The 22,814-nt window shown below is 35.9% G+C and overlaps 1 protein-coding gene and 1 pseudogene across 4 annotated transcripts in view; one reads left to right on the forward strand and one right to left on the reverse strand.

Annotated features, from left to right (window-relative positions):
* Positions 1 to 22,814, forward strand: part of TXNDC16 (thioredoxin domain containing 16) — a 174,413-nt gene that overhangs the window by 60,371 nt on the left and 91,228 nt on the right. For all 4 annotated transcript variants that reach the window (XM_020974852.2, XM_020974853.2, XM_020974854.2 and 1 more), the window contains 2 exons: positions 6,031 to 6,121; positions 8,967 to 9,123. In XM_020974852.2, the coding sequence (XP_020830511.1) occupies positions 6,031 to 6,121; positions 8,967 to 9,123 (248 nt within the window). The remainder of the gene's footprint in view (positions 1 to 6,030; positions 6,122 to 8,966; positions 9,124 to 22,814) is intronic.
* On the reverse strand, positions 18,616 to 19,598 carry LOC110199881 (glycerol-3-phosphate dehydrogenase 1-like protein pseudogene; annotated as a pseudogene).

Raw genomic sequence — 22,814 nt, forward strand, 5'->3', positions numbered from 1 at the left:
GAATGTTTGATTGAATTCACTTCTTTTGGCATTTATTTATGACTTATCCAATTTCTTTTTCTGATATTGGGTTAGTCTCACTTCTTTTGTTAATTGAGTATTTTATGTTTCTAAGCATTTATCTACTTTAAGTCATCAGTTGTTTTTTTTTTAGCACATATTTGGACAAAATAGTTTCTAATAATTTTGTTTATTTCCACTTCAATTATTTTAAGTTCTCCTTTTTCATGTGAATAAATGTCAAACCATAATATGATTTTCCTTTCTTTTTAAAGTAATTGGGTTGAATAAATATCTATTTTTTTTAGTTTAAAAAAGTCTCCTAGTTAAATTTATCAATTCAGGGGGCTTTTTAACTTTCAATTTTATTAATCTCTTTAATTTTCATAATTTCTGCTTTGGGGAATGGCTGAACAAGTTGTGGTGTAGGAATGTAATGAAGCACTATTTTTCCATAAGAAATGATGAGTAAGTGGACTTCAGAAAGACCTGGAAAGACTTACATGAACTGATGCTGAGTAAAGTGAGCAGAACCAGGAGAACATCGTATGTGGTAACGGCAACATTGTGTGATGACCAACTTTGATAGACTTAACTCCTCTCAGCAATGCAATGTTCTAAGACAGTTCCAAAAGACTCATGATGGAAAATGCTATCCACATACAGAGAAAGAACTATGGAGTCTGAATGCAGATGGAAGCATGCTATTTGCTCTCTCTGTTGGTCAGCCATTCCCCAATTGATGGTCATCCCCTCAATTTCCAATTCTTGGCCACCACAAAAAGAACTGCTATAAATATTTTTGTACATGTGGGTCCTTTCCCCAATTTTATGATCTCTTTGGGATACAGATCTAGAAGTGGTATTGCTGGGTCAAAGAGTATGCACACTTTTATAGCCCTTTGGGCATAGTTCCAAATTGCTCTCCAGAATGGTTGGATCATTTCACAACTCCACCAATAATGCATTAGTGTTCCATTTTTTCCATATCTTCTCCAACATTTATAATTTTCCTGTTTTGTCATCTTAGCCAATCTGATAGGTATGATGTGTGGTACCTTACAGTTGGTTTGATTTGCATTTCTCTAATCAGTAGTGATTTACAGCATTTTTTCATATGACTATAGATAGCTTTAATTTGTTTATTTGAAAACTGCCTGTTCATATTTCTTGACGATTTATCAGTTGGGGAATGACTTGTGTTCTTATAAATTAGACTCAGTTGTCTACATATTTTAGAAATGAGGTCTTTATCAGAGATATTGGCTGTAAAAATAAAAGAAATAATAAGGAAATGCTAATGATGTAAGATAAAGTTATATCTTATCTTATATCTTGCAACTTTGGTAAAGTTGTTAATTGTTTGTAGCAGTTTTTTAGTTGATTCTGTAGGATTCTCTTAAGTGTACCATCATATCATCTGCAAAGAGTGATAATTTTGTCTCCTCATTTCCTATTCTAATTCCTTTGATTTCTTTTTCTTCTTTTATTGCTGTAGCTACCATTTCTAATACTGTTTAGAATAATAAAGGTAATACTAGGCATACTTGCTTCACCCAGATCTTATAGGGAAGGCTTAAAGTTTATCCCCATTACAGATAATGCTTGCTGATGGTTTTAGATGGATACTGCTTATCATTTTAAGGTCCTTTGTTCTCTCATCTTTTCAATTGGAAGGAGTGCTGTGTGTTGTCAAAAGCTTTTTCTGCATCTATTTTCTTCAAAATCATCTGAATTCTGTTGGTTTTGTTATCAATACAGTCAATTATATTGATGGTTTCCCTAATATTGAACTAGCCTTGCATTCCTGTAAATCTCATCTGGTCGTGGTATATGTTCCTTGTGATATATTGCTGTAATTGCCTTGATAGTATTTTGTTCAAAATTTTTACATCAATATTCATTAAGGAAATTGGTCTATAATTTTCTTTCTGTGTTTCAGCTCTTCCTGGTTTAGGTATCAGCATCATATTTGTGTCATAAAAGAAATTTGGCAAGCCTCTTTCACCATTTTTCCCAAATTGTTTATATAATATTAGAATTAACTGTTCTTTAAATGCTTGGTAGAAATGACTTGTTGAGCCCATATGTCCTTGGAGATTTTTTCTTAGAGAGTTCATTAATGGTTAGTTCAATTTCTTTTTCTAAAATGGGATGATTTAGGCATTTTATTTCCTCAGCTTTTAATCTATGTAATTTATATTTTTGTAAATGTTCATTGATTTTGCTAGGTTGTCAGATTTATTATTATTATTATTTTGGAGGCAATAGGGGTTGTGACATGCTCAGGGCCACACAACTAGCTAGTAAGTGTCTGAGACTGGATTTAAACTCAGGTCCTCCTGACTCCAGGGCTGGTGCTCTATCCACTGTGCCACCTAGTAGCCCCCAGGTTGTCAGATTTAATGGCAAAAAAGTTGGGCAAAGTATTTCCCAAGGATTATTTAATTTCTTCTTCATTGCTGGTGATTTCAACTGTTTCATTTTTGATACTGGATATTTGATTTTCTTTTTTTTTAAGTCAAGTTAACTAATAGCTGATCTATTTTATTTTATTTTTTCATAAAACCAGCTTTTAGTTTTATTAGCTCAATAGTTTTCTTACTTTTAATTTTATTAATCTCACCTTTAGTTTTAAGGATTTCTTACTTAATGCTCAATTGAAGATTTTTTATTTGTTGTTCTTTTAGTTTTTTTATTTTCATGCCCAGTTCATTTATCTGCTTTTTCTCTATTTTGTTGATGTAAAAATTTAGAGAAATGAAATTGGCTGTATTCTGTAAATTTTGGTATGTTGTCTCATTGTTGTTATTTTCTTTCATGAAATCATTGATTGTTTCTGTGATTTGTTCTTTGACCTACTCATTCTTGAGAACTAGATTATTTAGTTTCCATTTAATTTTTAATCCATCTTTCCACAATCCTTTTTTGAATGTAATTTTTTATTGTATTATGATCTGAAAAGACTAAATTTAATAATTTTTTTGCTTTCTACATTTTATTTTGTATTTTTATGCCCTAATACATGGTCAGTTTTTGTGTAGGTACCATGTGCTACAGAGAAAAAGGTATATTCTTTTCTGTTTTGCATTCAGTTTTCTCCAAAGATCTGTCATATCTAACTTTTCTAATATTATATTCACCTCATTGATTTCTTTTTTCCTTTTTCTTTTGGTTGGATTTATCAGGGTAGGACAGGGGACAGTAGAGTTCCCCCCACCCCCCAGTATAGTTTTGCTGGCTATTTCTTTCTATAATGCTCTTAACTTTACAAATTTGGATGCTATACTACTTGGTGCATGTATGTTTAATATTGATATTACTTCATTGTCTATGGTACCTTTTAGCAAGATATATTTTCCTTCCTTATCCCTTTTAATTAGATTTTTTTACATTTTTATTTTCTTTGAGATCAGGATTGCTACTCATTTGTTTTTTTTTTTTTACTTCAGCTGAAGCATAATAGATTCTGCTCCAGCCCCTTTTCTTTACTCTGTGTGTGTGTCTGCTTCAAGTGCGTTTCTTGTAAATGACATATTGTAGGATTTTGTTTTTTTGATCCACTCTGCCGTCTACTTCTGTTTTTATGAGAGAGTTCATCCTCTTAACATTCAAAGTTATGATTAGTACCTACCTGTTTATTTCCCTCCATCCTATTTTCCCCCCTGCTTTTTTTCTCTCTTTCCCTCTTCACCAGTTTTTTGCTTCTGTCTACTGCTTCCCCTGATCTGTCTTCCCTTCTGTCAGTCCTTTCCACCCACCCCCTTTCTTAATATCTTCTCTTCCTACTTTCCCGTTGAGTAAGATATATTCCTATATTCAACTGATTATGTATATTATTTCCTCTTTGAGACAATTATCATGCATGTAATATTCAAATGATGCCCATGGCCACCCTCCCGTCTTCCCCTCCATTGTCATAGGTCTTTCGTGCCTCTTCATGTGAAATAATTTTCCCCATTCTGCCTCTCCCTTCCATCTGCACCTACCGTACACCTGTTTCTTATCCCTTTTATGTGACTCTCTTAAATCCACCTTCTACCTGTACCCTCCATCTATGTATATTCCTTCTAGCTGTACTATTAGTAGTACAGTCATAGAATTACAAGTATCATCTTCCCATGTAGGGACAATGAACAGTTTAGTTCCATTGAATCCCTTATGTTTTATTTTTCCTTTTTATATTTTATGTTTCTCTTGAGTCTTGACTTTGGAGATCAGATTTTCTTGTTCAATTCTTGTCTTCTTATGAAAGCTTGAAATCCTTCTTTTTCATTGAATGACCAGTTTTTTCCCTTGAAGTATTACGCTCAGTTTCACTAGGTAAGTGATTCTTGGTTGTAGTCTTAGCTCTTTTGACTTCCAGAATATCATGTTATATGATTTCTGATCCTTTTAATGTTGCAGCTGCTAAATCCTGTGTAATCCTGATTGTGGCTCACTAATATTTGAATTATTTTTTTCTGGCCAGTTTACAGTGTTTTTTCCTTGACCTGATAATTCTGAAATTTGGCTATAATATTCTTTGGAGTTTTTATTTTGGAATCTCTTTTTTTGAGGTAGTAGGTGGAATCTTTCAATGCCTGTTTTGCCCTTTGGTTCCAGGATATCACTGCAGTTTTCTTTCATAATTTCTTGAGAGATGCTGTCCAGGTCCTCTTTTTGGTTATCATTTTTCAATGATAATCCAATAGTCCAATGATTCTGACATTACCTCTCCTGTATCTATTTTTCTCAGTTGTTTTTGTAATGAGGTCTTTTATATTTTCTTCTATTTTTTTCATTCTTTTGATTTTGTTTGATTGATTCTTGATGTGTTATAGAGTATAAGCAAGCTTTCACTTGCCTGATTCTAATTTTTAAAGAATTGTTTTCTTCAGTCAGCTTTTGTACTCTTTTTCCCCTTGGCCAACTTTTTAAGGAGTTGTTTTCTTCAGTGAACTTTTTACACATCTTTTTCCATTTTTTGTGCTTCCTTTGCTAAGCTTTTTTCTCTTTTTTTGTGATTCTGTTGCATGACTCTCTTTTTTCCCCCCAATTTTTCTTCTGTCTCTCTTATTTGACTTTTAAGCTCCTTTCTGAGTTCTTTCTGGGCTTGAGACCAATCCATATTTTTCTTTGGGGCTTTACTCATAGGTTTTTTTACTTTGTTGTCTCCTTTTGAGATTGTGTCTTGATCTTCCCTCTCACCATAAGTTTCTATAGTCAGATTAGATTTTTTTTTCTTACTCATCTTTTCTGGCCTTTCTCCTTACTTTTAAATTTGCACTCTGCTCCTGGGATTTAAGGGGCACTCTACCAAGCTTCTTGTGCCAGGGCCTAGAGGCCCTGGCTGTTTGCCTGATGCTGTAATTGATATTGCCTTGAGGCCCAAGGTGGAAATTCCTGTCTGGTGCTGTGTTGAGTGGGTGGGGTGAAGCTTGCCTGGTGCTGAATCAGCGTGTCACATACTGGTGCCTGCCTGTTCAGCTGGCTGTTTTGGCTTATGTGGGGGATCCCAGCATTGGCATCTACCTCTTTGCCGAGGGCTATGCTGAAGCACTGGGCAGTTAAGCTGCTGGAGACTGTCTTTTGCCCCAGGCTACGCTGAAACAGCAGATTTTGGAGATGGCAGTCTGCCAGTTTCCCTGCTTATGCTGAGGCATGTGAGGGCTCCTGGTATTGGGGTTTGTCTGCTCCATCACATTGGGGTCCTGGACCTCCTGCTGTTTTGCTGAGGCAGGGCTTGCTGGGACACTTCTTTTCCTAGACTATGCTACCCTTTTACTCAAGTGAGACAGAACTTCTTTGGCAACCTTCTAACTTTCTTGGGCTAAAAGATTGTTTCACCCCATCTTTTTGCTTTTTCAGATGTTCTAGGATTCATTTGGGGGTGCTGCTTTTTGGCTATTCGGAGGTGAATATGGGAGAGTTATGGCAATTTCCTGCTTACCTCGCCACCTTGACATCTGTAAATCTTTTTTCTAATTTTTTTATTTCTTTTCTTCCTTGTATACATAAACTAACTTTCCTTTTCCTCATCTTTTTCAGAACATAGAGCAGTAATGGAAACTGCTTTTGTGTATGGTACTGCTTATCAGTTTGTATTAACTACAGAAACTGCCCTTTTGGAAGGAATTGGGTATGTATTTGAGGTACCTGTCAAAAATGTTAATCATTTATTCACTTATTTAAAATCAATTGTGATAACTGAAAATAAATATTTTAAAGGCAACCTAGGTTTTTATCTTTTGAGATAAATTTTAAAATATCTTATAAAAAATTATATAAAATAATTGTATATAATTATAAAAATTATAATTTATAAAAGTTATTAAAAATTAAAATAGTTTTTATATATTTATATTAAAATTTTAAATATCTTATTTATCTTTTGAGATAAATGTATGAAAGAAATTTGATATATCATTTTCCTTTCCAATGACTGCTGTGTTGAAATACACAAAACAATTAAACAACATAATGTCTATAACAACTAAAATTTCTCCATCCCATTGGAGAAAAGCATTTTTGGTAAGACACTGTTCTGCCTAGATAATCAAGATAATAATCTAAGCATCCAATTAAAGCTTATTAAAATATTTAACCTAAATGGCCTAATAGGGATACTAGAGACTAACAGATTACCTCAGTCACCCTGAAAGTCTTTAAAAATTTGTTAGTCTACTGTTCTACCATAATAGTCTTATTCTGTATTTATAATTTACATGGAATGTTTTCATATTAATGTTTATTTTCCAGTCCAGCTTATAGTTATTTTTTTGATAACAAAAGTAATGTGTAAAATTGAAGTACTTCACATTCACATGGTGAGTGATTTTCTTGTAACATCTTATGAAGTAGATAGTACAAGCATTATTATTATTATTATTATTATTATTCCTATTGTATATACGTGAGAATTGAGGCTCCTAGAGACTCTGACTTTTCTAAAATAATATGGTTCTTAAATATCAACCTGGGTTTTCTGATTACAAGTCCAAGTTTGTTTGTTTGTTTTTCATATATCGCAACTTGGGACTTTTTAATTCTTCTCTTTTGAAAATTAATATTACTCAAATTTCAATTTGTTGAGAGATACTATCAGAAAGGAAACAATTCCTACAAGTTTTTAAGTGTCAGGAATTACCAGAAGTTTTTTTTTTTAGTACTTTAAGTACTATCAATTTAAAAATTAGAATAGGATCTGGAAACTTAGAAAAAACAAAAAGCTAGGGACACTGATTCCAGGGGGGTGAAGGGAAAGCAGCCCAGGACCACATACTAAGTATTGATGAGTGTTGATGAAACTAGGGTTAGTCATGTCATTTTTTTTTTTATAGGGGAAGGGTTGAGGGGGGAAATTTGAAAATTAGAAACATAAAACGTATTGAAAAAATATAAACCATTACAACAGTTCCATATTGTGACCAGTTAAAGAAAAGGTAATAAGTGAGAGGAGAAAGACAGGCAAAGAGATACTAAGAGCAGGAAGGGGATAGGGAAAGAACCAGCCTGTGCAAGAGAGAAAGAGAGAGGCCAGCATTTCTTTTTATCTAATCCCTATCCCCTGTCTTACCCCTGCTTCCCATATTCCAACAGTCTGGCCTGTGGTTTGGTTGAAGTGTCTATTAAATTTTGTAATAGTGGAATAAATTAATTTTGGGAGTAGTTCAATAGAGTATCATGAAGCCCTGTGAGGAATTAACTTTTTGGTATTTTTATTTCAAGGAATGCTTTTCTATCTTTGAGCTATATTGTTTTTATATTCAAATGAACTATTAAACTTGAAAGGAAGCGATAGTTGTGATGAAATGAAAAGTCCAGGAGACACAATTTCTAGGTAATTAATAATCAATTTATTAATTATGGTTAGCAAATAATTAATAAAAATGTAAGGTCAGTGGCACTCTCAAAAGCCAGAAAGGAACCTTGGAAGCTGCTGGGTGTTAAATACCCTTGAAAGAGTGAGTTTTCCCAACATGCAGAAATCAACTCCAATTGGTTAATAATTAATGAAAGAATAAATATTATAATGACAGGTGGGCTTATTCTAACAAGGGGCTGGGGGACTTGATTTTGATTATGTCACTCTTATGTCTGACAAATAGACTCATCTCTAACCAGATTATCCCTACTTGGGGCAATCTAGACAAAAAGATTACTTTTCACTCAATCTGGGGTTATGGTAAGAATTCTACTTAGAAAATATTATCTTTACCCTTTTATCAGAACTAGGCTTTCCTGGATGGGTGGGGTCCTGCCCAAGATTGAGCCCAATCTCCACATCAGTCCTTCAGAGGCAGCTTTGACCTAGTAACTAAATGAGGAAATAGTAAGGAGAAAAAAAGTCCCTGGTCCCCCCATATTAGTAATTGGTTATTAATAATTATTTCTCTCATAGTTGCTAAATTGTAACACATTTAAGATAGACACACATCTCCATGTAGTATCAGATTTTTTGTTCTTTCAAAACATAATGAGTTTTGAGTTTAAGGTAAGATTAGAAAGTTTATTTGTACTTCATTACATACTTTCATTTAGTATATCTCAATGAAAATACTACTGTACTTTAAAAAATAATTTGACTAGAAAGTGATACTCCTCCATTAAAATAAAAATCTCTTGTTCCATTACTAGACCTTAGTTTAGAAACTGTCTTTTGAAAGATTTCATTTGCAAATTGGTGGAGAAAAAATAATGTTGTTCTGAAAACATTCTTAATAATGTTAGTTAATTAAAGTTTATTTCCATCTCTGGTAAAAATATTGTAACTTAAAAAAACCCCAACTTATGCTACCTTTACTTTTATATAGAAATTTTTGTCTTTTTTAACAAAATCTGTTGTGATCATAGTCAGTGCATAGAAGACAGGGAGGTATAAAAGTACGTATACCATTGAAATCATGGATCCTTCACACACACACACATAAACGCACAGGTACATTGAATCTTAGTAAATATTTTCATCTGTCTTTCATTATTAGGGATGAAAATTCTGATATAATATCTGGAAGTCTTTTCTTCTTTCACTGTAAACTTGTCTTAGACTTGACTCAGAAGTGCCAAAAAACTCTATTAGAACAACCATTGACTATATTAAACATTCATCGATTTCTCAAGCTGATGGATGCGCCTTTGTTGGTATGTATTAATGATAAATCACAAATATGAATTCAGAATATTTTTGTTTCATGAATGTGAGTCTAACCTAGATGAATTTCTTTTTCAAAGCTATTACTAGGCACATTTCTTTCATTTATGTTAGGGCACTATAGAGAACTTTTTTTTTTTAGGCAATTGGGGTTAAATGACTTACCCAGGGGACACAGTATAAGTGTCTGAGGCCAGATTTAAACTCAGGTCCTCCTGACTCCAGGGCTGGTGCTCTATTCACTGCGCCACCTAGCTGACCCTGAGAACTTCTTTTAAAAGAGGATTAAGAATATAGTATTCACAGTACCCTTCAAGGAATCTAGTTATGATAGCCTGGAAGATATTACTGAACTCTGTATATTCTTGAACATAATTATAATATATGATTATGTACTCAGGATAGAAAAGTAAATACAAAGCAATTTCAAGGAGAAAGTGTTAAAAATTGGTAGGGAATTGGCAGATAGCTGTTGTTAACAAAAGACCTACAGGTCAAGGCCACAGAGGGACCTGAAATGAAACAGAATCCAATCATCAATTAAAAGTTATCTATTGTCTGAGAAAAAGACTTGTATGGGAGAGAAGATCCTACAAGAGAGCAGGGAAGGAGAGAGAGTTCTTAGCTCCTCAAAGGAGAGTGGAAAATGGGTAGGATGTTATAGTTTATAGAGGCTTTCTCGAAGGAGCAGAGGTTAGGGGAGAGGGCATGTGTAGACACAAGCCAGGCAATAGGATGTTTAGAAAGTCCTGAGCAATGTCTTGAATCTGCAGCTTCTGCTCAAAGTTGCCCTTGAGCTTATCAAGGCTGTTCTGTGGTTTCTGCAGGTATGGGCATCTCCAAATTTGGCTTGAGTTCATTTGCAAAGGATCACTGGTATTTGAAGTAGCTGAGCCTTAGAAATCCTTCTAATTGGTTGGTTGTTATGTAACTCCATTGTCCTGCTCCCTTGTGAAGGAGAGAAATAGCAATTACAGAGCCCATGTCAACAGTGTCAAGAAAGACCTCATGTAGGTAATAGCACCTTAAGTGGGCTTTAGAAAGGAAACTAGAGATTCCTAGAGGTTAAGGTAAGAAGAGAGTGCATTCTAGACATGGGTGCCACCTGTGCAGTGGGTCAGAGGCAGGAGATGTTATGTCATGCAGAGACTGCATGATAATAGGAAATAAGACTGAAAAGGTGAGTGGAAGCTCTGTTACAGAGCATCTGGAAAATGGGCTGCAGAGGGGAAATAATTTAAACAGAAAGACCAGTTGCCTGATTCTGAGACTGATTCTTGGGACCATACTTTCCTTGTAGTAAACTTTGAGGAGCCTCTTGAAACACCCTGAATTGGTTTTCTGTAGAAGTTTCTTTCTGAAGACCTAAAGGATTACTGTTATAGATTAAATTATGACTGGCCCAAATATTACTATAGGGAGTCAAGAGAGCCTTATCACTTAGAGCACTGCAGGAGTTCTCAGGGTTAAACTTTGGTGAAGTGGAGACTTTGAGAGGTAACTCTGAAATGGGATTTTACTCTCTGTATTGCAATTTAGACTGCAAGAGGCACTCTTTAAAAGTATAACATATTGATCCAGTGGATTTGGGCAAGACAAGATTAACAAAAGCAAAAGGCTCAGTGATTTCATGCCTACTTAGAATTCATTTTTTTGTGTAATTAATTGAGGAGAGGGTATGATGTTGGGCCCCTGAGGAATATTAGTTTAGTTGTTAGTATGTTTTCTGAAGTATGCCATATTTTCAGGTTCAGCATTTTTGTAAAAAAATTTAGATGATAGCATAGAAGAGCATTTCCAAGATTTGCAGATGACACAAAACTTCAGAGGCATCTAAGTATTAGATGACAGAATTAGGGTCCTAAAATTTTCAGCTGGATTGAAAATGGGTCAGATCTATCAAAATAAAATTTAATAGGGATAAATATATTTTAGAAGTTATTCTATTGTTCTATTGTATTCTATTATTCTAGGGCTTTCTTAAAATGGTTAAGATAGCAAATGAGCAGCAAAGGACAAGGACTATATATAGTAATGCATATGAAAAAAATACTGCTTTTGGTTTATGATAAATTTACCACAAGACAAAAGTATGGTGTGGTTGCTATAGAGAGACAGAGAGACAGAGACAGAGGGACAGAGAGAGACAGAGAGAGATTAGTACAGTGTCCAAAAGAAAGGAGGTAATAGTCCCATTGTGATCTGTGCTGATTACGCCACATATAGAATACTGCATTCATTAGGCCTCATTTTAAAAGGAATATTCACTAACTGTAATTCAACCAGGATGGTGAGGAATCCTGAAACAATGTCATAGGAAGAATACTTCAAGGAATTTTGCATTGTTGCCTAGAGGAAAGGGCTTGTGAGACTTGGTAGATGCCTTCAAATACTTAAAAAATTATGGGAAAGGAAATAAATGTCTTCTGTATTTGAGTTTATAGCTGGGACATATGAGGATGGAGCTAGGATAAAATAGGTTAGAGAAGGGCTAGTTTATAAGTTAAAAAAAGAACAAAATTCCTAACAACCAAAGCTTTCATACATAAGCACAAAAGGAATGAAATATTTTATGAGGTAGCAAATTCTCTCTCATTGTAAAGTTCTAACAGAGGCTGAACGACCATCTGTTAGAATTGTGATAAAGAGGAATCCTTCAAAGAATTTGGATTAAAGTGGAGGCTGTTCTAAATACTTCTAATTAGGACCCTCTCAGATTTTATATTCTGTGATTCTAAATCTTGCTAAAGAGCAACAAAAATAACTGAAAAGGAGGTAGACTAGTTATATAACAATAGTAAAGGTAACAAATGGACATCTTGAGAGCTCCACTGGTATGCATGAAATAGCTATGAAACACAAGGGAGGCCCTCTAGTATTCTAGATAGATCCTCTTGAACAGGAGTTCTTGACCTGGTATCTGTGAACTTATTTTTTAATATTTTGATTAATTATATTACAATAGAATTGGTTTCCTTTGTAGTCTTTATATTCTTTTTTATGCATTAAATATTATTCTGATAAGGAATTGGTCCATAAAGTTTATCATATTTACAAAGTGGTTCATGACATAAAAGAGAAGCCTTGCTGTCGAATTTTTAGAAAGTGATGGACAAAATTTGCATGAGAAGATGTACACGAGTTATAAACTGTACTAGTGGACACTATATCCATACTGATGTGACCACAGATCCATTGAGGTATTACAGCATCAATTTCCAAATCTAAGTTCAGTAGGAAAGAATCTGGATTTTGAATATATTGTATTTTTAAGACATCCCATAGCAATAGTCTGCTGTTATTTAGAAATATGGTTCTGAACCTCAGAAAGAAAAGATGGGAATGGAGATATAGATTTAGAAATCATTTTAGGAGTGATAATTGCATCTGGGAATGTAGGAGATCACTAAGGGAAAACACAGAAATTATGTGAGCTAAAAATAGAGCCTTGAGGAGGACTTCTATATCTAGTTGTCATGAAGAGTCAGAAAATCAGTGGTTAGAATGTTAAGAGAACCATGAAAGTACACTTGTTTGTGGAAGCCACTGGAGGGGAGAGAATTAATAATAAGAAGAGTATGGTCAACAGTATTAAGTGTTATGGAAAGGCCAAGGAGCATCAGGGCTCCTCAGAATTGGTCATTGGGTTTGGAAATAAGGAAGAAGTTCATTGGTGACTTTAGAGAGAGCAGTTTCAATGGATAGAGCCAAGGCATCAAACACAGATGACTCAGTGATTCTTTCTAAAAAATTGTGAGTAATGGGAGGAGAGAAGTAGGATGATAGATTAAGGGTTTAATAATCTTAAAACATTGAGCCATATTAAGTCTTGGAACCATCTTGAATTCATGCTGAAAAGACTTGAAAATTTTTTGAGGAGCATTTTGTAGTGATTTCTTTTTGTCAGATATAAATTGAAATAAAATTTTTGATATGTTTAAATTTTTTGCACAGTGAATCACCAATAATCTAGAAACCCATATTGTAAGTGCTAACTTGTCATGCATCCTTTTATACATAATCTGATTAGTAATTTACTTTGAATTCATTTCCATTGTTCCATTGTTTTCCTTTCTAGTTATGTTGTTTTCTCCACAAGCTTACCATGCTTTTTTGGTGAAGATGATGGGTGGGGATAAGAAGTGTATTATACCAAGCTTTTAATCACACATTGTTGTTCAGTTATTCAGTCATGTCCAACTGTGCATGACCCCATGGACCACAGCATACCAGTTTACTTGGCAAAGATACTAGAGTGGTTTGCCATTTCCTTCTCCAATGGATTAAGGTAAACAGAGATTAAGTGACTTGCCCAGGATTATTGCTAGTGAGTGTCTGACGCTGGATTTGAACTAAGGACTTCTCAGGAAGTCCCGAGAAAAGGAAGGAAATGGAAAACCACTCCAGTATCTTTGCCAAGAAAACCCCATACAGGGTCATGAAGAGTTGGACATGACTAAATTACAACATCAACAACTTCTTGACTTCAGGACCAGCACTCTATCTACTGAGCCACCTAGCTACAAAATAGGTAAATAAATTAGTTGGTTGGTTGGTTGTTGTCCTTTGTTCTTTTCCAGAGGTAAATACATACAGTAGAGATGAAAGTAAATAAATGGTTAATAAGTTTAGTGCTGGAAAAAAATTTCCTTTTGTTCTTGAATATTTCCCTATTACCGTCTCCTTTCCCCATCCCCCATTTCACCTATGATATAATAGATCATTCCATGAGATCATACCATATGCAAGACTAGTTTATAAATTAGGTCTTTTTAAAAAAAAATTTCGGGGGCAGCTAGGTGGCACAGTGGATAGAGCACCAGCCCTGAAGTCAGGAGGACCTGAGTTCAAATCTGGCCTCAGACCAAACACTTGATACTTACTAGCTGTGTAACTCTGTGTAAGTCACTTAACCCCAATTGCCTAAAAAAAAAAATTAACTTAATAGTATTTTAGTTTTTCCAATTACATGCAAAGATAGTTTTCAACATTAATTTTGTAAGATTTTGACATCCAAATTTTTCTCTCTCTTGCCCTTCCCTCCCCCTCCCCAAGACAGCAAGCAATTTTATATAGGTTACATGTGTATGAACATGTTAAACATATTTCCACATTAGTCATGTTGTGAAAGAAGAATCAGAGCCAAAGGGAAAAACCGTGAGAAAGAAAAAACAAAAAACATGAAAATATTGTCCTTTGATCTGCATTCAGACTCGATAGTTCTTTCTCTGGATATGGATCATTGTATTGCTGAGAAGAGCTAAGTCTATCATAGTTGATCATTGCAAAATGTTGCTGTTGCTGTGTACGATATTCTTCTGATTCTGCTCACTTCAGTTCATGTAAGTCTTTCCAGGTTTTTCTGAAATCCACTTGCTCATTCTTTCTTATTGCATAATAGTATTCCATTATGTTCATATACGACAACTTATTCAGCCATTCCCCAATTTCCTCAACTTCCAGTTCTTTGCCACCACAAAAATAGCTACTATAAACATTTTTTGTACTTGTGGGTCCTTTTCCCTTTTTTATGATCTCTTTGCAATACAGACCTAGTAGTGGTATTGCTGGATCAAAGGGTACGTACAGTTTTATAGCCCTTTTGGGCATAGTTCCAAATTGTTCTCTAGAATGGTTGGATCAGTCCACAACTCCAGTTGCTTTAGTGTTTCAGTTTTCTCACATCTTCTTCAACACATATCATTTTCATTGTCGTATTAGTCAATCTGATAGGTGTTGAGATGGTACCTTAGAGTTGTTTTAATTTGCATTTATCTAATCAGCAGTGATTTAGAGCATTTTTTATATGGCTATAGACAGTTTTAATTTCTTCATGAACTGCCTGTTCATATCCTTTGACCATTTATAAATTGGAGAATGACTTGTGTTCTTATAAATTGGAGTCAGTTCTCTACATATTTGAGAAATGAGGACTTTATCAGAAACACTGCGTATAAAAATAGTTTCCCAGTTTAATGTCTTCCTTCTAATCTTGGTTGCATTGGTTCTGCTTGTGCAAAAACTTTTTAATTCAAAGTATATGCAAACTTTTAAAAGGTTTCCCACCAGTTAGGCTGTTTGAAGTCAGTTAACTGAACAAATGGGTCAGTTTTCAGATGTCTTATGTTCTTTGCACAGATATTTGTCTATCTGATTCTAAAATACCTAGTGATATTTGGAATAGTTTTTTTTAATCCAATAAACCATTCATTCTACTATCACTTTCAGGAATAGCAAAAATAAAGAGTAAATGTTTCTCTGAAAGTGTCTGAAGGCACCTTGGATCTTGGAGATATTTACATATTCCCTTAGTCTTCACATGTTCACAAGCCCCCTTTCTGAATCCATTTTCTTTCAAATCTCATAATGAAAAAAAAATTCACATGCAGAACACACTGTGTGTATTAGTGAGACTATTTTCTCCTATATTCCATTGGCTATGGAGTCACCTTAATGTATCACAATGAATTTGTGATACAGAAAACTATGGAAGTTACACAGCTCAGTTTCTCACAGGGACTAAAAAGGATCTGGTCCAAGATATGCCTTCTTAAATTCGGGCAAGATTATACTTTTAGATAGGTTGCCTCAATATGCTTGGCCATCAGCTGCATCTTAGGAACACCCTATAACTGGCTATAGTGTGCTGGACACAAGAGGGAAGAATAGCTTTATTAGCCTTTGGGCTTTCCCTGCCTTGCCCTTTCATTCCTTCCCACCACACCCTAATTGGTAGAGTGACTGGGCTGGGTAAAAGAGAGGAAGTCAAAGATGTTCTCTAATCCTCCATAATCTGATGCCTGCAAAAGGCTCCTTGACCTGTTATAGTCAGATTGTTTTTGGGGAAAAAAAATGGTTCCTTGTTGATAAGGCCAGAGGCCAGAGTTTTTCATCCTGGGCTTTTTCTCCCATGGCACTTGTAGTGTTTCAGTAGGGGCAGCTAGGTGATGTGGTCCTCCTGAGTTCAAATCTGGCCTCAGACACTTACTAGCTGTGTGACCCTGGGCAAGTGACTTAACCCTGTTTGCCTTAGTTCCTCTTCTGTAAAATGAGCTGGAGAAGGAAATGGCAACCACTCTAGTATCTTTGCCAAGAAAACCCCAAATGGGTTCACGAAGAGTTGAACTGAAAAATTACTGAGCAACAAAAAGTGTTTCAGTAGCTTCTCAGACAGGGCATGAGAAGGATGGCTTTAACTTCTGATAGAACCAGCTACTGATTAGGCTGAACCATCTATAGGAAGAGATGTTTCAAGTTAGAAAAGGACCCTAAAGTCAGCAGGCATTGTACAAGTCTCCAAAAGATAGCTATATTAAAACCTTCTTTTGAATGCTAAACACGCTAGGTTGTCAGAGTCTTAGAAACTTGCAGACAGGTTGGACTAGAGATATTTGGATGTTAGTGAGCTATAGCAGGCACAGACTGGATGCTGTTTATTCAAAGCACTTATTGGCTAATGTGGTGAGTCAAATGGAATAACAGAGATACTGAGATTCATTTCTCAGTTTATTAACAATGATGCGTATAGCTTTTAATAAAGTTAGTTAGACTGGTCCACTCAATCAGCTCAGCCACTGTGATGAAAAAGGAAAAACCCTTTGTTAAGAAGCAGGAAAGGAGTTCTGGGGGTTTGGGGAATGGTACAACTGGCCACAGCTGGGAAAGGTGGGTTGGCCTTCACGTATGGATGATTTTGTCTCTCTGACAATGAAGGAATGTTAATTGCTTTGTGGGTTTCATGTACCTCTTGTAATGTTGGCTAGGAGATCATAACTACCCAGTTTGATCTCCTCTGAGGGGAATCAAACCTCCACAATTTCACTAGGAGAAATGAGAACACAGGAATAGTTTTGGGAGAGGGCTCCAGTTTAAGCTGTTGTTTGTTTACAGGAAACAAACAGATGTCCCAGCTGCTAGTTGTAGAGTGACCTCATCTTTCCTTTTCTACTATTCCTTTAAGCCAATTCAGAGTGGGAGAGACACCATTTTTTAACTGGGTGAGTTCAGGCAAATGCTAAAAATCAAGACAGCATAAAATCATTAATGTTGTTGCTTATAAGAACACAGGAGACACTGACTATGCCACAGTTGTTGGGCAGGAAGCACTGGAGATTTTGGGCTCCGGCCTCTAGCAGGTTCACTTGATCTGGGTAGCCAGAAGGACAGGAATGGAGACGTAATGAGGGGTTAAATAATTATTTTATTCTTCTCAAGTGGGTGGCTGATAATGGGAGCACCAACTCCTATAGCTTCTCCTAACTACTGTTTTCACAGGGGCGGGTGAGAATTTAGAAAGTGTAGGAGCTCCAACTTCTATCTCATTCCCCTAAGCCTCCATTAGGGCCAGTGGAGACAGCACAGCGTTCCAACTTGTGCATTCCTCCTAAGCCTCAATGGGGACTGGTGGAGGCCACCACAGCATTGCACTGTTACATTCCTGTAAGCCTTAATGGGGGCCAATCAAGACATGCACAGCATTCCAGCTGGCATATTCCCCAAATCCCCCATTACTGACCAGTGCTGTCTTGGTTTATAGAGAAGCACACAATGAAGGCATCTTGCCAGCAATAACCTCACAAGTTTACATTAACTGTAGCAATATTATGCTGATTTAGCATTGCCCAAGCACAGTAGATTATTTACAATTCAAGCACAAATGTTTACATTATCTCATCATTATATCTCACTGTGCAGTCCCAGTAGAAATTGTTTACAATGTGAACTACTGGGAACTAGTAGACTGTTTTGGCCTTGGATCTTGGGAATTATTATCTAAAAAAGAATAACAAAATCCACCTTAGTTACAATTGTGAAATCAGTGTAGTAGAAACCAGAGGAAATATTAATTTCTGTCCTTATGCAGTAACAGCACAAAGCTAATGAGCTTGTGGGAAGGTCATAAGCAGTTTCAGAAAACTAGACTGTAAGGGAGGGGCATATGGTTTTCTCATTGTTGCCCCTAGGAGATCTAAGATTAAGCAAATCTAAGATTAAGAATAAGTAAAAGAGAGGAGGCCTGTGATTCTATACCACTCCACTGCTGTTAGCACTGAACTTACCTAAGAGCAAAATGGCAGCCAAGCAAAAGAGAAGATATTATAAATGCAGAAAACCATAGAAATAGGTGGCATAACTCTGTTAAAAATGTCATTAAAAAAACAATCCCACAGCAGTGACTTTGTTATTAGACTGTGAACTCCTGGGGTATAGGGACTGTTTGGGTTTTTTTGCCTTTTTTTCTGTCTCTAGCACTCTCCACAGTGTGTAGCTCACATGGGGCACTTAATAAATGCTTCTTGATTTGACTTGACTGCAGTAGGTATAATTCTCATTGTGTATTTGGTGCATTGGGCAGATAAATGTCATTCCTTCCCTCCCACCTACCAGATTAATACAGGTTAAATGTTTTTTAAACAAAATTGCCCTCACCCAAAATGCATAATTAAAAAACAAAGTTCAATTTGAAAACAAACAAAACGAATTTAGTTTAGATAGCCCACATCTTTTAAGAGATCACTGTGGAGTAATTTCAAAAGATGAATCCAAAAGATGATGGTGGCTTTGGTGTTGTCCCAGCAACAGAGCTCATCATGGAAGCCAGTTCCCACTGCCACTATGTTCTTAAGTACATTGTTAACATCATCTAAAATGATGATTCATAAATTTGAGGTCTGTAGGAGCTCTTTGAAGAGAAGTTTATTTTCCATTCCCTTACTGCCTATCACAAAACTCAGCACCCACCTCATTCTCAGTGTTGGTATTCATCAGCAGGCTGATGCTAATGCCTATTTTTTTTGGATGATATTGGGAATGATTTTGAGCCCTTCAGGACCTCCATTTTCTTTTGGATGACATTTGTATGATATTGGGACAAATTTGAGCTGTTTAGGACCCATATCAAATGAAATAATTTTTATAAGGCTCACTTAATAAATGCTTATCTTACCCTGCTCCCTCTTCCACACCCAATTCCCTTGATGAGTGTTATTTCCAGTGTTTTCTTGGGGATTTGCTTGGTAATCTAATAACAGGTGCAGATTATAGTTTGCTTTGTATATATTTGTTTGCATACTATCTCCTCCACCTCCATTATATTGTAAATTCTTTGAGGACTGGGACTGCCTTTTACCCCTTTTTGTACCCCCAGTGCTTAGCACTAAATGTTTATTGATTGATTGAGATCCTGTGAATGAAGGTAGTCTATATCTCTAACAGCTTCACTGAGACTTGGGACAGCAATCACATTTTTGGGTAGCTTGTATCCAGGGAGGTATTTTATGTTCTTGTGATCATTACTGACGATGTCTATCAGTTTTTGCCTGTTCACCGTTTCCTGAAAGACTAGCATCCTGACCCGTGGGGCATATTTCCAATCCTTTTTGACTTTATTGCTGATGATTTTGGTGAGAGCTGAACCCTAGTTTCCCAAGCCCATGATACACACTTTCAGGGGTGGGGCTACCATGGCTGAGAAGTTGAGGTGCTGCAATACTTGCCCAGCTGAGTCCAAGCCAGCCAGCCTCCTGGTCTACTCTCTCTTTGACATCACCCACTCTCCTCCCTTTACCATTGCTTTTTAAACATTTTGTTTTTATTTTATTTATTTATTTTAGATAGTCAGTATAGGACAAAGGAAAGAGTATAAGGTTTTCAGTCAGAGTACCTGGGTTAGAATCTTGATTCAGCTATTTAATAGCTTTGTTGTCTTGGGCAGCTGTATTTCAGTTTGGTTCTCTGTATGTCAGTGTTTTTATGTGTAAAATGAGGTGATTCTACTCTGTAAGTATAAGATTCCTTCTAAAGTGCAGACATTAGGGCTCATTATTTCAGCCAATACTCAGAGTCAGACTCAAGTTGGGTTCCCAGAGGGCAGCTGGCTTTTTCTCCACTTATGGTTCAAGGGGTAACCCTAAGGAGTGGTTTTTTTTTTTGTAGCTCATGAGCTCCCACAATTATATGCCTCCATTTTTTTTAAATCAAGTTGATATCAATTAGCTAGCTAGACTTAATTAGTTTTTAGACAGTGGTATTTACTAAGGTGATATAGTAAGAACAGTTGGCACAAAAACTTAGAGAGCAAAGAGTGACGCATAGCTCCTAGTTGCTGGAAGTTCTTTTCTTCTGGCTCATTTAGATTCTAAAGCTACCTTTCCACAGTGTTTATGGTTTGTCCTCAGCTTCCATTATAGATATTGCCATCAGCCACTGCTTTTCTGGGGATAACTGCTATAATGCCCATAAGCAGTCCAAAAAGTCTTCTGATATTTTGATGATTACAGGGTGATCCTTTGGTTAAAAGTGGGGAGAGGAAACAGGTACTGTCTACTCTTCCTTAACTAGAGAATGACCTTTGAAGGGAGCAACTTCAGCTAAGCTCTTTTAAGGGCTTGGCAAAAGTTACTCTGTCTTTGAGACTGACCTGTCACTCAAATTCTGGTTCCATACTGACTTGCTCTTTTATCCAAGCCTCATAGGACTTGACTGAATCTCCTTAAACTATATCCCAGTGTACTTTCTTTGTGGCTTTGTTTTCTTTTGTCCTATGTCTTGAACCTACTCTACTTTTTATCTTTATAACACCTTTGATTGATTAATTTGTTGGAGATATTATCTGAAAAAAGCGTTGAACATCTTTTTTTTAGATGATGCATATTCCTTATTTTTATTTTTAAAAATATGTAATTTTTCTTTTTTTATATAAATTTGTTTATTTGTAGTTTTCAACATTCATTTCCACAAGGTTTTGAGTTCCAAATTTTCACCCCATCTCACCCTCCCCCCTCCCCAAGATGGCATGCATTCTGAATATCCCTTCCCCTAATCTGTCCTCTTTTCTTTCTCTCCCCCCTTCTTTTATCCCCTTCCCCTTCTATTTTCCTGTAGGGCAGGATAAACTTCTGTACCCCATTTCCTGTATTTCTTATTTCCTGATAGCATGTGAAAACTTTTTTTTTAAACATATGTTTTTAAAACTTTAGGTTTCAAATTTTCTGTCTTCGTCCCTCCCCACCCGCCCTCATTGAAAAGGCAAGCAACTCAATATAGGTTGTACATGTGCAGTTATGCAAAACACTTCCATAGTAGACATGTTGTGAAAAACTAACTCTATTTCCCTTAATCCTATTCTGCCCTCCCATTTATTCTATTCTTCCTTTTGACCCTGTTCCTCCTCAGAAGTATTTACTTCTGATTACGTCCTTTTCCAATCTGCCCTCCTCTCTGTCATCCCCCTGTTCTCTTGTCCCCTTCTCCCCCTATTTTCTTGTAGGGTAAGACAAACTTCCATACCCAATTGAACGTGTGTGTTATTCCCTCCTTAAGCCAAATCCTATGAGAATAAGATTTACTCATTCCCTCTCACCTTCCCCTGCCTCCCCTCCACTGTAAGAGACTTTTCTTTTATGTTTTTTCTTTGTGAGATAATTTACCCCATTCTACCTCTCCCTTTCTTCTTCTCTGAGTATAATCCTCCCTCATCCCTTAATTTTATTCTCCAGATATGACCCCCTTAATCTTCAACTCACCCTGTGCCTTCTATCTATCCATTTATCTATCTATCTGTCTATCTATCTATCTATCTATCTATCTATCTATCTATCTACATACATACATATAATTATTTTCCTCCAACTATGCTAATACTGACAAAGGTCTCATGAGTTATAAATATCATCTTTCCATGCAGGAATGTAAACAGTTCAATCTTAATAAGTCTCTTATGATTTCTCTTTCCTGTTTACCTCTTCATGTTCCACTTGAGTCCTGTATTTGAAAGTCAAATTTTCTATTCAGCTCTGGTCTTTTCATCAGGAATGCTTGAAAGTCCTCTATTTCACTGAATGACCATTTTTCCCCTGAAGGATTATACTCAGTTTTGCTGGGTAGGTGATTCTTGGTTGTAATCCTATCTCCTTTGCCCTCCAGAATATTATATTCCATGCCCTGTGGTCCTTTAATGTAGAAGCTGCTAAATCTTGTGTTATCCTGATTGTGTTTCCACAGTACTTGAATTGTTTCCTTCTGGCAGCTTGTAATATTTTCTCCTTGACCTGGGAACTCTGGAATTTGGCTATTATATTCCTAGGAGTTTTCCTTTGGGGATCTCTTTCAGGAGGAGATCTGTGGATTCTTTCAATTTCTATTTTGCCCTCTGGTTCTACTATATCAGGGCAGTTTTCCTTGATAATTTCTTGAAAGATGATGTCTAGGCTCTTTTTTTGATCATGGCTTTCAGATAGTCCAATAATTTTTAAATTCTCTCTCCTGGATCTATTTTCCAGGTCAGTTGTTTTTCCAATGAGATATTTCACATTGTTTTCTAATTTTTCATTCTTTTGGATTTGTTTACAGTGTCTTGATTTCTCATAAAGTCACTATCTTCCAATTGCTGTATTCTAATTTTTAAGGAAGTATTTTCTTCAGTAATCTTTTGGATTTCCTTTTCCATTTGGCCAATTTTGCTTCTTAGGGCATTCTTTTCCTCATTGGCTTTTTGGACCTCTTTTGCCATTTGGGTTAGGCTATTTTTTAAGGTGTTAATTTCTTCAGTATTTTTTTGGGTCTCCTTTAGCAAGCTGTTGACTTGTTTTTCATGATTTTCTTGCATCACTCTCATTTCTCTTTCCAGTTTTTCCTCTACTTCCCTTACTTGCTTCTCAAAATCCCTTTTGAGCTCTTCCAA

This window comes from Phascolarctos cinereus, unplaced genomic scaffold (assembly GCF_003287225.1).
Source record: "Phascolarctos cinereus isolate Bilbo 61053 unplaced genomic scaffold, phaCin_HiC Scaffold_3;HRSCAF=262, whole genome shotgun sequence".
NCBI lineage: Eukaryota > Metazoa > Chordata > Mammalia > Diprotodontia > Phascolarctidae > Phascolarctos > Phascolarctos cinereus.